Here is a 15,747-nt window from a genome sequence, read left to right as displayed (position 1 = left end):
ACTCTCAGAGGACATGGTGAAGAAAGCCACTTGACAGCCAAGATACTTCACAATTTATGTTATTTGTCAATAATATTTTAGTTCAAAGACTGTTTCAAGTGACAAAAATAGAGAACTATTCTGCCCATCTTATACGAGCATAACCTCCCCATAAGCAACCTCTTCTGCTGGGGAAAGATGAAATAAGGTAGAAAAAAAGAATCCAAGAAAAGCCCCAAGGATTTAAAACTGATTAGGTTCACAAAAACAAGAACAGAGGTTGAGAAAATTGTTGACATTTGTCTCCTTCAAGTCATTGTAATTATTAAGTAAGTAGAATCCTAAGCACGGGTAGAAAAATTCAGGATTGAGAGATCAGTGTGTGCTCATTTAAATATTTAAGAATCTTTTTTCAATGCCTCATATGTTCATTGACTGGCAGCAATAAAGAGGGATGACCCTCCAGCACATTTTAGTTAGGCTTGGGCTTGTCCTGCTTCTCTTTCTTGCAGCTATTAATTGATAAGGGGATGCTTGCTGATTTGATGCTACCCATATTTTCATCTGCAGTCTGTCTTCAGATGGTTCTTAAACTCCTATCTTTGGGTACAACTTCTTTCCCTCCGTTTTCTTCTTAGTCTAGCCCCCAGACAACTAGCACGTTGTGGCTAATGGTACAAACTCTAGAATTAGGTACCTGGATCTAAGTGCTGGATGTTCCACTCAATTTACTTTGAAACTCTGACAGAGCAAGATAATTCGACTCTCAAGGTCTCGATTTCCCCATCTGTAAAATGAGGACAAGAATAGTATCTACCTGAGGGTTATGTATTGAGTTCAATGACCTAAAGAAAATGCAGTGGAAAAGCTCCTGGCTTGTGAATAGAATTAAATGAACACTATCTTTTCTGTCATTATCACTTCTTCATGCTGATTCTACCATCATTTCTGAACTTCTTATTCACCTTTGTTACTTCCAACTGTCTTTCCATCTTCCAATCAGTTGTTGTATCCTGGCTATTCTGCTTTTGAAACACTTTAAATTAAACCTGCCTCTCCATTTCTGTTTCTCTCACTATAGCCTGTTCCCAATGCTTATGGAAGCAAGAATACAAATGGAAGCCCAGCTATCTTCTTTCTAAATTTTTAAAAAGTATAAAGCAAACTATCAGCTGTTAAATAAAATATGTTCTACCCTCCTACCTTTAAAAATATACCTTCCTAATGACCAAGAAAGTCAAGTTTAAATTTAGAACTCTAAAACTCCACAGGGCTATAGGCCAGAAAGTCACAGTAAAAGGAAAACTGGTGCGTAGATTCTGGCCCCAGAACCTTACTGCCAGCCATGACCCACCTCTTTCCCCAACTCAGAACCTCTGGATTTTCTTCAAATTGCCCTCTCCTAAATGATGCCTGTGCAAATCTTACATATCCATCAAGGACATTTCAAACATTTCCTTCTGCAGATTTTCCTTGAGCCAGGTATGATCTCATTCTACTTCAAGTATCCAAATTACTTTATTTCTATATATCTTAATGGAACTTATGGCATTCCACCTCGAATATTTATCAGTACCTTTGTATTTGTTTTCCTGTTCTATTAGATCAGAGGTTCTTCACATTTGATGCTACCAGCATGTTAAGAATCTCCTGATGAGCTTTATAATATGTATCCCCACCCAGAACCACATACAGGTGGGATTGGGGGTCTGATATATGAGTTTTTAAAGCTCTGATATTGATGCTAATATGCAGCCATCATTAATAAGAATTGTATACAATTCAAAACTCCCTGGGGGAGTTAGGTCTAGAATTTACATTTGTATTCAATACTTTGAGTTCAATTTATATTGATATGTGCTTTCTTCCCCTCCCCTTGCAAAATACTCTCTGGTCTACAGGCCACACATCACTTCTACAGACACAGAAATGATTTATGAGCACTGAGGCATGATGATAGTTTTCTCTATAGAACCATATAAAAGGAGACTTACCAAAAACTAATGCAACAGTATGGATTAGGTTGTCTACGTTATTATTCTGTATGGTAATCTTACTGATAACATAGTAAATTTATTAAAGGCATGGACAGTAGATTATTCCCAATACCTAGCATAGTATCTGTCACAAAGAGCAGATGAAATCAAAGTTTGATGAGTACATGAATGACTAGAAAATATGTGAACAGAAATTATAAGCTAGCATGACTTCAGAAATTATTTTAGGTTTTTGGTAGCTGAGAATGACCACCACCACTACCCCAGAGATTCCCACATCTTAGTCCTGGAAGCTGTGAATATTGATTGCCTCATATAGGAAAAAAATACTTCATAGATGTAATTAAAGATATTGAGATGGAAAGATTATCCTGAATTATCCAGCTGGGCCCAAGATGCAATCACACCTATCCTTATAAGAGGAAGGCAGAGGGACATTTGACATACAGACATGAGCAGAAGGCAATGTGGCCAGAGAGGCAAAGACCAAAGCAACACAGCCATAAACAGGAATGCCAGCAGCCACCAGAAGCCACAAGAGAAAAGGGGTGTGCTCTCCCCAGAGCCTCTGGAGGGGACACGACCCTGATTTCAACCCAGTGAAACTGATTTTAAACTGCTAGCTCCCAACCTGTGAGAGAATAAATTTTTATTGTTTTAAACCATCAAATTTGTGGTAAATCATTACAGGAAACTAATACAAGACAGAAAAGTAATACCCAGAGAGGTAAAGTAACTTGTCCAGAGCCCCAAAATCAATTATGGCAGAGCAAGTTTTTAACAAGGACTCCTTGGATCCTCTGGTACTCTTACTCTTTCCAACTTGCTATGTTGCCTACCACATATTATGGAGCCCACAGGGTACAAGATATGATCTTACAAGATGGAAACTATGAAAAATAGTAAAATGATAAATCCCAATTGTATCAGTGACATATCTGAAATATCAAAAAAAATCATTTGACAAAAATGACAAGATGAAGTGTGTATTACAAAGTCCTGAAAGATACTCAGAGAAAATATTTTATTACTCCATAGGCATCAATGTACATCAGCAAATGTCCACAGGATAAGTGTGTGGGGTGGGGATGGTACTCATAAGAAATGCTGGTATGTCAAATCTATACTAACACACCAAAAAGGTGAAGCCAGGCAATTAAGTCATTTACTATTGGGGGTGGGCTAAAGTAGAAAGCTGGTATATAATAAAAAAGAGGCATGGCAAATTTCTATTTGCTCAAAAGTGAACATTTCTCCTTGAGAAGGAATCAAAACTGAACATTGTGATTGGACTGGGAAGTGATGGCTTTAGGCATCACTCTTATCAGTGGAGAAAGATTTACAGACACCAGATTCTCCAGTGGCATTCACTGTATCGAGGGGGGAAAAAAGAGAAACTTCATATGTGATCATTCTAAATGAATGCTTGATGTGTGGCTCTTTTTTACAATTATACCTTTACATACCACTATAACAAATTCATGACATATTTTCCAAATGAGGAAACTAGAACAAAGGGAGAGTTAGTGAATGGCACATAAAAGATAGGTGTTTTCAGAGCCTGTGCTTAAGTCCTTACGTTTATACTAATTTGTATAACTTTCCTTAATAGATAAATAGATAAAGTAACAAAAATATCCCAAGCAAAGAGATATGGGATTCTTTAGACCCAATGAGTATGAATTTTTTTCCATAGGGGTAGAGAGTAGAGAATGGTCAGGAAGTTGACAGCATCAGAAACAAAAAATGATCAAAACCTCTTTATCCTATATATTGGTTAAGAATATATGACCACAACAGGATGTAAGCATTTCCTTAATGATCCTGCAGTTATAACAAGCAAAATAAACAATCCAGCCTTAACATGTCGCTACTCCCTAAGGACCTCAGCTTCCCCTTGTAGTTTAAGAATTAGTCACTCATTTAGATTGGGACAAGTCCCTACGGATTCAGGGAGTTTGTGATCAACTAATGGGTTGTGGCGTTATTGTCAAAGGATGTTACCCCACAGGAGGCCGGACCATTGCATCATTCAGGGTAAGACAGATTTGTTAGTGTGTGACAAACAAAGTCTACCCAAAGAGGCTCCCCAGAGCTCTGGGTGAACGACATAGATTGCTTGTCCCTTCCTCATCTGTTCTTCCCATTTTCCTTAGAAACATGAATTTCTAGGGCAGATGCAAAAATAACTTCATCTAACTAGATATATTCCAATATAAGGGATCACATCAAATGCCACACTACAACATTGTCAAGCAATAAATAAAGCCCAAAATACATCTTCAATGGAAACACACAAGAAAGTGTAAGATCCTAACTTGATCTTCATGAAGACTTCAATTATTACATTAAAGTGTTTATAAATTAGTCATTTGAAGTAAGAGGAATTTATAGAGAGATTGGAAAGTTATCAATTTTGAGCCATCTTTCCTTTTTACATATTTTTACCAAAGGTCCTCAGAAATCTAACATATAAAAAAGTTACCATTAACACAGTAAGCAAAAAATTGCATTAAGTTTTCAAAGTTTAAAGAATGCTGGACCTATGGATTCTAAACTAACATAAAATAACTTACTGCTTACCCACTACTCAAAATCCTTTTACTTTTTCCACTATTCTTAGCTATGGTGTATATCTGTTGTGAGAGGGAAGTGGCTTAGAAGAATTGGAACAGGGAGAAGTCCAGGTTTATAAAAATAGAAGGGTCTGCTTCTATTACTGTGTTAGATAAAACAGCTCCCAACTTGGCAAATTTTCCACATTGAAGAAACTCAATAGAGGCCCACAGGTTTTGCAATCAATGACCACTCTATTGTAATGTTCAAGGCATAGACAAGAAACCTCAAAAAGGGGGAAAACATTTCAATGGGTAGTACTAAATGGAGACAAAAGAATGAGATTTGTCACTCAGAAGATGTGAATAAAGAACAGAGAGTCAACAAATGAGTAAATAATAGAAAATCAGAGGAAGGGCCATGATTCACAACAGAGAGGAAGTAACTTGGTTTTGCTCAGGTATCTTCAACTTCCTTCTCCAAGCACCATCATCACGATCATCAGTCCCTTCCCAGGGTGTCTTTTCATTCTTCATTTATTTGGCTCCTTTAATGTGCTAGGCAATTTGTTACTCACCTAAGCGAGAAACCATAAATAAAATGATCAAGTGAGTCCTTTATATTTCCCAAAAAATGGGAGCTTAAGAAGACATGCTTTGCCCTCCGAAATCTCAGGGTATCTGAGGAAGACGAACCCCAACACTGAGAGATGAATTGATACAAGTAATAAATGTCAGGGTCACCCAGGAACACCTCACAGAAGAATGGAGTCAGGGCAGGGTCTTGTAGGAACACTTCCAGAAGTAAGGAAGGTGCATTGAGAGATCTGCAGGTAGAAAATCTGGACCTAGGGATGGTACACACAGCTCAGTGTGCTGAACAGAACAGGATCCACTGAGGAGAAAAAGGAAGACAAACCTCAAAAGGGCACAGAATCCTCATGTGCCTTAGAAGTAATAGTCACTGACATTTCCTTAGAAAGGAAAAGGAGACTTCATCATTATACAAAATACATGTATGAAGATGTGAATTTGGTGTCAACATACCTTATATATAATCAGAGATATGATAAATTATTGTATAATGGTGTATTAAGAATTGTAATGAAAATAAATAAATAAATAAATAAAAAGAAAGGAAAGTGACAGGATCAGACTTAGGCAAAAGGAGGATTCATCTCATAGTCAAAAACAGAATTCAAAAATACCATAAAACCCAGAGACAGAGCCAGTCCTTTTCTGGCAACTAAGTACTAAGTACTAAGAGTACTCATCCAATAGCCCTTTCTTTTCTCCCTTTGTCCTCACAGATTTCATTTTTTAAAACTTAGGAGATGAAACTCAAGTCCTATGTAGAGTTAGGCAACATAAAAGAAAAATAAAGAAAACTAAGAAAGGTAAGAAGGCAGATGGGTAAGCAGATTATCAGTTCTCCCGACAGAAGGGGAAATGAACTCCACTTTGATATCTGTTATTGAAATTTAGAGATTCAATAGTACACATTACCTAACACAAGTCATGGTATGCATTATTTTTCCTCTTTTTATCTTATTTATTTATTTTTAAATAACATTTAAAAATAACATTTAAATTCCAACAACAATGGAATGCATTACAATCCTTATTACACATATGAAGCACAATTTTTCATAATTCTATATTTAAAGTATACTTTATATACTTTTCCTCTTTCTATAATTGGCTTTCCAAATTTTTATTCTAATTTCTAGGTCTTTTCACAAACATACCATGACCCTTTAAAAGTCTTCTTTTCAATTTATTTTTTCACTGTGAATGTAAAACCAAAATGATACATTCAATCCTCCTTCATTTAAAAATAAAGCACGATAATATAGGCATTAAGCACAAAGATATTGATACATTCAAACATAACAAAAAATTACTCAAAAGAATCTTCATATTTAGAAATTTTCATTCTCTTAAAATACTTTTGAAAATAACTCTAATTGTATTTCAATGTAACATATAATGAGAGGAGTAGGATTTTTGAAGATCTCAAAATCACCAGATTTATCATTTATTTCAACAGGCTATACACCCTGGACAGATATAACATGACCCAAAATATCCACGTCCATGAACAATTTAGGCAAATACCTAGACTCCCAGTGACAAACCAAACAGGTAACCATAATAACTTGAAATGATTTTTTCATATCATATAGAAATTTAAAAGAAGTATTCAGGATAAAGTTCCAGCTTTTCCTGTAACTACAGCAATCTTGAATCTCTAGAAAGTACTGCAAATCTTAAGATCAGAAAAACACAGGTGAGGTAAAGTAGCCTTTCCATCAACAGTAGACCTGCAGGTGTTGCCACCTTACATTTCTCCAGAATCAAAAATTCATGGGTGATTTTTCTTAATAATTTGTCATTTCAACATTTGACCTTGATTTCTGAAGAACACATTCTTCAAAGAGCAAAAGACAATGGTGAGTGCCCACATAGGTACCATTATGATTACCTCTAACCGGACTCTCAGACTTAGGAGAAAAGGTTAATTACCCAATTATATCTGAAGAACAGCCATCTATCTTAAGAGGAAAGAGCCTTATATTACTAAATGCCAGAAACTTGTCATGAGAAAAGATTTCAAAAAATATCATACACTCAGAGTTTCCCCATTTCCTATAAATTGATATAAGATTTTAAAAGAAAACCCACTAACAGTTTAGTCATGAGCCTTTCATTTTGGATACCAAAGTATCTCCAAATCAACACAAATCAACACATAAGCAACTGATATAAAAATAATTTAATCACAATTTGCAAGGACAGGAATGGTAAAAATCAAAACCACAAAAATGCCTCAGTTCTGGAAACTCAGAATGTTGCAAATCTAAATAGCAAAGACAAAGAACCAAGAGAACAAAGGAGGGAGGGAAGACAAGTGGAAGAAATGCAAGAAATTAAAAAGAGCACATGTATTTTGCTCATAAAAGAGATCTATGTGCTTACTTAGAACTTACTATATTACCACTAATTTAACATTGTTCTAAGCTAATAAATCACAACAGAGAGAGAGAGAGAGAGAGAGAGAGAGAGATTTGGAATTCAAGAACTAACCTTAAGCCCTACAGAAGAAAAAAAATCTATACCTGTCCCACATAATGCTATAAACAAAAGGCTGTCCATGTATCTTTTGCAGAGATACCAAAATCTTGCTCATTAAACTTTTGAAAACACATATCCTAGTATTGTTTTATGATTATGTTCATGAAAATATCAGTGAAAAACAGGCATTTATCAACCATTGTATGTTAGGACTAGATTTTTATCATAATATTTAAAACTATAAAATTATTTAAAAATATGACCCTAACATGCAATAAACAGCAAATATGTGGCTGGGAATATAAAATTTAAAATATTTCTTTAGCATATATGCCATTGTAATTTCAAATAAGCCAATATGACTTTTATGTGAATTAAGAACACATAATAATCTATATTAGATATTTTATTCACAGTGTCTGGAATAAGAACTCGAGTTTTTTAATGGCTACTTTAGCCATTAAATATTTAGCATTATTCATAAAGAAAACTTACTTAGGCAACTTTTTGAAAATGTAGCAAACTGATTTGCCCTGTTCTCTTTAAAGAAACCTTTAGTTAACTTTTAAATAATTAATTTAATCAAGAATATAATATCTCACACACACATACACAATACAAATTTTTTAAAACTGCCAATAAAATGTCAATCCTGAAACTGAAAAAAATAGTATAACGTAAAATACTCAATAATAAGCCACACCATATACAAATATGGTATAAATGTTCAAGACACATGTACTGCTAGAGACTGGCCAGTTCTTCACCAAATCCGTTTCCACCTCTTCCTGGACTACTGCTGGACTACATTTCCCAGTCTCCTTTGCTTTCAGATGTGGCCATGTGACAAAATTCTACTCCATAAAATGTGAAGGGAAGTGATATCCCTATGGAAACTTCCCACAAACAACCCATTTCTTCCATTTCCCTTCCAACAGTTCGATGAAAACAGATGCACATTCACTTTGGAATTCTTGAATTGAAGAAATAAGAGCCACAAGCTGGAAGCTACATGAGGTCCTGGAAAGCCAGAGAAAAAGAACAGCCCATCACTCAGGATAACCCTTTTACTTTATTTGAGAGAAAGGACCTTGCTTTCTGTTTCAACTATATTATGGGGTTTGTTTGTAGTGTTATAATAATGGAAACAATGAGAAATCTACAAATTGAATTACCCACAAAAATTAATTTAATTGTGAGAAGCAAATTTGAGAATACATAAAATGTGGAAAATATATACTGAACATTTTGGGAAAAGGTTGCCCCTCAGGAATTGAAGAATGAATACAAGAATGAATAAAATTACTTCTATGGTTAATATTTCGAACGTAAATATCAGACAGAGAAGTTCAGACTTAGAAATAGCAAAAGAACAAATAACTGTGAAGTTAAAAGTAGAAAAGAAAATCCAAAGCAATAGTTAATAAATTTATTTCACAGTGTTTCCCATAATTACTATACCCCATGTTCAAATTCAGTCACAATAAACTTCACAGGCCTAATTTATTATTCTGGAATATTTTTCTTCAGTACTATCTGAAAGAGATAACTGGCCAGAAGCCTGACATGATTTAGTTCTATAAAGCTTCTTGTGTTGCGATTTGACTTGTATTTCACTACAAAACCAAGTGATCATATTCATCCATAGGGAAACCATAACCTACATGATTTGTTCTATGACTCTGTTTCATTTAACATCCATTTTTTATGGTAAAATGTTGTGAGCAAACTGAAGAAAAAAATACCCAATTGATATTTGTTTGTAGCTTTGTCCTGGTTTTAGTTTCCTACTTAATGACTAAATGGCACCACAGTGGGTAATGCACTGGAGTAAAAGTGGTGAATCATTAAAGAGTTCGTAAATTTTAAAAACAGGGGCAGGCCTTCTGGGTCCCATATGCTTCCAGAAAACCCGATGTTGTGCTGTATTAATTGAACCGTGAAGCTTTTATTAGTTCTCTTTAAAAATGCTTGCAGTGGAGCTTTTATTAATGTTTGCCCTCAAATTGTTTATACTACTTAGCATTTCCATGACAATTTATATTTCAAAGAACTTTTTGATCATTAGTTAAACCTATTCTACATTTATATAAGAGAATTCAGCTGTTTAGCAAAACAGAGGCATGAAGGGAAATCCCTTAACTAATTTTTGCCCACCATTCACCAATGAAAAAATGAACAGAATACGAGATCTTGCTACAAACTTAAGGCTTTTATAAACAGCCTGGTTCTCTCACTTCATATGAGTAGAATCATTGTTATAAGTGATCCCACAACTGTGAAGAGGAAGGAAAGTTTTATACAGTAAGCTTTAAAAACGAATACAACAGAACCTCGCAACACAACTACAGCCACTCCATCTTCCAAACTTACCTAAAATACTACAAGGCCAAAGCACTGCACAGTTCTAAGGGGCATCATGCACACTGAGAGTTAGGCTTGGAAAATTCCTCTGGATGCATTTTTAACAAAATTACAACATGGAAATTAGACTCATTAAAATTAAGATCATACTGAAATCATTTTAAGGTCAATGCAGTCTAATTACTTACTTTTAAAAGGGTTCAGGCTCCAATCATGTTTTCTAAAATCATGGAATCATACTAAAAAGCTGCCTTAGGTTAAAAGAGGTTTAAACTTCTTTTGAAGAAAAAATAATGCACTCTAAGCATCTTTTTTGTCCATCTCCCCATCAAACCAGAATGGCTTACATAGTAGAGAATACCTGTAAACCCCCTGGATTTTCCCCACAAATTATTGCCTCCTCTAGATTTCAACAGCATTTTAGCTATTGTATTTATTTATCATCAGAAAAAAATAAGATAATTATGAAGTCTTAACTCACAGGACAGAAACTTCTATCTCGAATTGGAAACAGGATTTAATGATGTTATGTTTTGTTTTCATAGAGTCTCAAAATGAGAAACTCTAGTGCTACTAGTCAGATTAAGTTTATGTGCACTTTGCCAAGGGTAGGGAAGAGCACTAAAATGTATTAAATTACCTAGTACCTAACTCTCCCTTCCCTCCAGGACTATAGCACAAGACTTTTTAGGGAAGGAGGCTGGGAATCAGCCCCAGGCGATTTTTATTATCTGACATATTTGGGGAAAACTAAATTAAAGGAGCCCCAAAATCTTCCCTTCTGAGATCTGGAAATTCTGATAAAAGTAAATTACTAGAGTTACTATCCATATCAAGTAAATGAAGTCTTAGGCCTAGATTTATTAAAATAACTCATGACACTGAATGGACCAAAATATTAACATTTCTATATCTCCTTTTAAATGGTTTTGTCCATAAAGTTGACCAAATATTAGTATTCTTTGTGTTCCTATTGGGTAATACACTGCCTGGCATAAAACAGACATCTGGTAAGTTCTGAATGAATGAACAGCTCCACTGCAACAGTTAGCTGTCAATCATATCCAGACAGTCTTCCCTCCATTCAGGCTTTTCAATGCCAAAAAGAATACCCAACACTAACTTAGAACATTATTGAAGCAGCAAGATTAAAACAAAAACCAATGAATTCTATATACAAAAATCAGCACTTATTATTTGACTGAAAATGTGATCAAGACAGTAACAGCAGGTACTTAATATCAATTGTATTTGAATATGGACAGAGAAAACATTTCTCAGAATAGTGTCAATACATGTAGAATATAAGAATTCACACTATCCCAGAGCCAGTTTTCAAAGAAAACATAAACAGGATGAGTTACTAGCTATTAAAGAATTTCTGGAACTACTGGAGTGAGTCTATTTTTCTTTCTGGTGCATGATAACTCCTGGGAGCCATTTGTGGAACAACAGCAAAATAAATGGATGGTGATTGCATAAGACCAATTTCATTATCTTTTTAGACAGTTTTTTGAAAAAAAGGGAGATACATAAGAAACACACTTTTTCAAGTCTAACAATCAAGTTATATTTCACTAGTGAAATATATATGACTCTACAAGATACAGGCTGATAACAACAAAATATTTTTATGGATGAGTGAAGAATATTTTCCTTAATACACACAAAGTGTATTTCAGGCCCTGATCACAGTTTATTACCTAAAATAAATAGAAGATTTCCACCCATCTGGCCATTTGCTATGACATTTCTCAATTTCACATTTCATTCATGAAAACTTCTCGGAATTGACTGAAACTTCTAAACAATATTGTTCTGAACCAAACAGGATAATATATAAGAAAAAGAGTCAAAGAAATGTCAGTGACCCTAAAATCTAATGATCTTCATTCAATTGTTGTATCATTTATCTTCCACATTTTCCCTTCTCCTAACTGAACAATTAACTATGGCTGGCAAGAACATTCTCTTTAAAATAGCAGCCTCAAATTTAATTTGCATACTTTAAATCAATTTTCTGGGGGCAGGGTATGCCAACTCCAATTGCCAAATATTACCATAAGAAAATAATATTTGGCCATGGTGGTCTAAATGAAATGCCTCTTTTAACTATGCAATTTTGAAACAATAAATTTACATAAAAATAAATACACATATATTTGAGTGTTCTCTATATATACATACATATATATATATATATTTAGTTGTTGATAGACCTTTATTTTATTTATTTATATGTGGTGCTGAGAATCGAACCCAGTGCCTCACACATGCCAGGCAAGTGCGTTACTGCTGAGCCACAGCCCCAGCCCCTCAGACATTATTTTAAGTTCATCTCAATAGAAAGAATAGTAATACAATTATAATTATAGCAAGCAACACAGTTCACATGACACACTTCAACAAAGCTCTGCAAGGGACAGAGAGGGAGGGAGGAAGGAAGTAGGGGAGATTAGACCCATGATCCCCAGAGTGTGGTCTCCAGGCAGCAAGAGCATGCTCATCACCTTGGGGAATTTGTAAAAATCATGATTTTTGTCCCCATCCAGAACTATTAACTCAAAAACCACTGATACGGGGCTTATCTTCACAAGCTCTCCAAGTGATGCTAATACATGCTAAAGTTTGAGAACCACAGGGCTATATAAGGACTCAAATACAAGAGCCTTTGGTAACTTTTCATCTTCTTAACCAGATGACATAATGCCAATTATAAATCATGGTGTGACTAATGACTCTGGGATATATTCACTATATCCTTTAGAATCAACAAGCACAGTTATACTTCCCTATAACTTCCAGTTCCAAATTCAACATACAAGTTGGAGGTCTGTTGGAAATGTGAAGAAAAGCTGATGAGTCAGTGGAATTCCAAAATAGCTAATCTAGGTGCAGCTCTCCAGAGAGTGAAAATTTTGGCCAGAGGTTTCCCTTTTTGAGCCCTGAATACAATGTTATATAAGCTTTGACCTAGAGAGTTGGATAAGTGAAGGACAACATGCTGAAGAATCCTCCTATAATGAACCAAGCAGAAAACTCTTTTAACAATTTGTCTGTGACTGTGGTGTTTGACCCTACTCTATCATTCTCAAAACTTGGGTTGCATTTGTTCAAAAAGTCACATTATAGTTTGGATATGAGGTGTTCCCCCAAAACTCCTGTGTTAATGCAGAAATGTTCCTAGGTATGAAACTACAAATTGGTGCAACCACTCTTGAAAACAATATTGAGATTCCTCAGAAAACTTAAAACGAAACCACCATTTGATCCAGTTATTTCACTCCTCACTATATTCCCAAAGGACTCAAAATCTGCATACTATAGTGATACGACCTCATCTGTGTCTATAGCAGCTCAATTCACAATAGCTAAGCTATGGAACCCACCTAGATGTCTTTCAACAGATGAATAGATTTTAAAAAATGTGGGACCTATACACAATGGAATGTTACACATAAAGAAGAATGAAATTATGGCATTTGCTAGTAAATGGATGGAACTGGAGACTATCATACTAAGAGAAATAAGCCAATCCCAAAAAACCAAAGGCCAAATGTTGTCTCTGATTTGTGGATGCTGACTCACAACAAGTAGGGATGGGGAAGTAGGGGGAGGAGTGGAGGTTCACCAGATTGGACAGGGGGAAGTGGAGGGAAGGGAGGGGGGATGGAAATGAGAAAAACAGTAGAATGAATTGGACATAACTTTGCGGTGTTCATATATGAATACACAAGTAGTGTAACTCCAGATCATGTGCAACCACAACAATGGGAAGTTATACTCCATGTATGTATGATATGTCAAAATACATTCTACTGTCATGTATAATTAAAAAGAACAAATAATTTTTAAAGAAAATAAATTTCTGAAGACTAAAAAAAAAAAAAAGGAAACAAATTTTCCAAAGTAAAATGATTGAATTATGAGAGCTGTGACCTAAATCAGTCCATCCAAGTTTTAATAACCTAACTAGGTGGTAATTGTAGGCAGGTGGGGCATGGCTGGAGGAGGTGGCTCACTGGGGCATGCCTGTGACCCTTCCTCTTTCTCTCTCTGCTTCCTGGCTGCCATGAACTGAACAGCTTTCCTCTACTGTTCCCTTCTGCCATGATGTTCTGCCTCCCCTTAGATCCAAAACAATGGAGTTGGCCCACATAAACTAAACCTCTGAAACCAGGAGCCAAAATAAACTTTTCCTTCTCTAAGTTGTTCTTGTTGGGTATTTTGGTCACAGCTATGAAAAGCCAACACAGTTACCCTGCTCCTGGAGGAATGGGTGTTGGCTCTACTGATCACAGCACTACGTGAGCCTCACATATCACTCTTGACTCTGAGGAAGCAGGTGTTGAGATTATAATTAAATATGTATATAGGAAACAGGAGCGGCAGCAAAGAAGGGTGGAGAGGAAAAATATCCTTCCTGTGTGTCAAAGAGATAGAGGTGGAGTCAACCCACAAGCTGACTTCCAAACCCCACAGCATACTTTAAAAACAAACTGACACATAATAGGTCAAAGAGACTATGGGTACAAATTAGATTCCAGTATCATATTTAATATTCATAACTTCATGAGATTCAATCTGAATATTACATTAGAAGCAAAAGAATAAAGCCCAGTTCTCAGAGAACAATACAAGTGAAAAAAAAGTTGCCCAGAAAGCAAACTGGGTTAATAGAGGATTAACTATACAATGCAAAGTTCAAGATTTATTATGAACTAATCTTCATCAGAAAGAAAATGTTCCTTCATGACTTAAATTGCTTGGTTTGAAGCAACACAAAGCAATATCTCTCACATGAAGTCTGTATCAGTTGAAAAAGCAAAAAGACTGACCGGGCTGCACTGGTGAGCTCATCATGGGATACAGAAGGGCTGATAGGCTAGGATGCAGATTCACAGGCTTTCCTTCTCTGGTAGAGGCAGTCCAAGAGCCAGAGGAGAAACCTAGGATGTAAGAAAAAGACAAAGGGTAAGGTACAAATTATGTCAATCACACCAAAAAAAAAGAAACCGATTTGGCCTTGAACCCCAACTCAGCCACAGTTGACTAGATGGGTCTCTATAGCAATCACCTCAGCTTCCTCAGTCTCTAGCTATCAAAGAGAAAATGTTCCATTCCTGCTTAGAGCACAGGAATATTGTGAGCACTGAAATAAAATAATGGGTGAAGAAGAAATCTGTGGAAAAGCACTTCATATAACTAAAATGACTTTACTGTTCCCTAGCTATTATCAGAACTATAGAGATTAAAATTATTTTTTGGCTATTTGGATATAAATCTCTCACTACACAGCATTTTAAACTCATTGCCAAATATTCACTTCTAGACGTAGGACCTGTTAGTAAAAGAAATTTTTAATGGCCTAAAAAAGGAACAAACAGTTCATACACTGTAAGAGTGGCAGAAAACTCCCATTATAATTTCCATTTCTTGAAGTCTTTTGCAATCTTGTTCCAGCTAAAAGTAGTAACAGTGGTAGTCCTTCTAGGAGTGGCACCAACAGGATGGACTCCTTGAAAGGAATTTAAGGGACTTTCTGCTTTTAATTTGAATGTACTCCCACTTATAGACACTTCAGCAGAGGAAAAGCAATAGGGAGAACATTTCCCCAACAGTTTACTGGAATGTCAGACTGTAAAAAAAGAAGAGCTTTTAAAGTTACACTCCATGAGTTTCTTACTAAAATAGTATATCCCAATTGCACTATTTTTATAGACAGATGCTGTAACTCTGAGAATTGTACATCTCTTTATCTTGAGAATCCAACATAT

At 35.5% G+C, this 15,747-nt stretch overlaps 1 protein-coding gene across 5 annotated transcripts in view; it reads right to left on the bottom strand.

Annotated features, from left to right (window-relative positions):
• Hdac9 (histone deacetylase 9) overlaps positions 1-15,747 on the bottom strand; it is an 863,294-nt gene that overhangs the window by 784,067 nt on the left and 63,480 nt on the right. For all 5 annotated transcript variants that reach the window (XM_048799672.1, XM_048799670.1, XM_048799674.1 and 2 more), the window contains exon 2: positions 14,809-14,919. In XM_048799672.1, the coding sequence (XP_048655629.1) occupies positions 14,809-14,833 (25 nt within the window). In that variant the 5' untranslated portion in view covers positions 14,834-14,919. The remainder of the gene's footprint in view (positions 1-14,808; positions 14,920-15,747) is intronic.

The sequence above is a fragment of the Marmota marmota genome, unplaced genomic scaffold, assembly GCF_001458135.2.
Source record: "Marmota marmota marmota unplaced genomic scaffold, marMar, whole genome shotgun sequence".
Taxonomy (NCBI): Eukaryota; Metazoa; Chordata; class Mammalia; order Rodentia; family Sciuridae; genus Marmota; species Marmota marmota.
The sequence above is the reverse complement of the archived record's forward strand: the minus strand, read 5'-3'. Positions and strand labels throughout refer to the sequence as shown.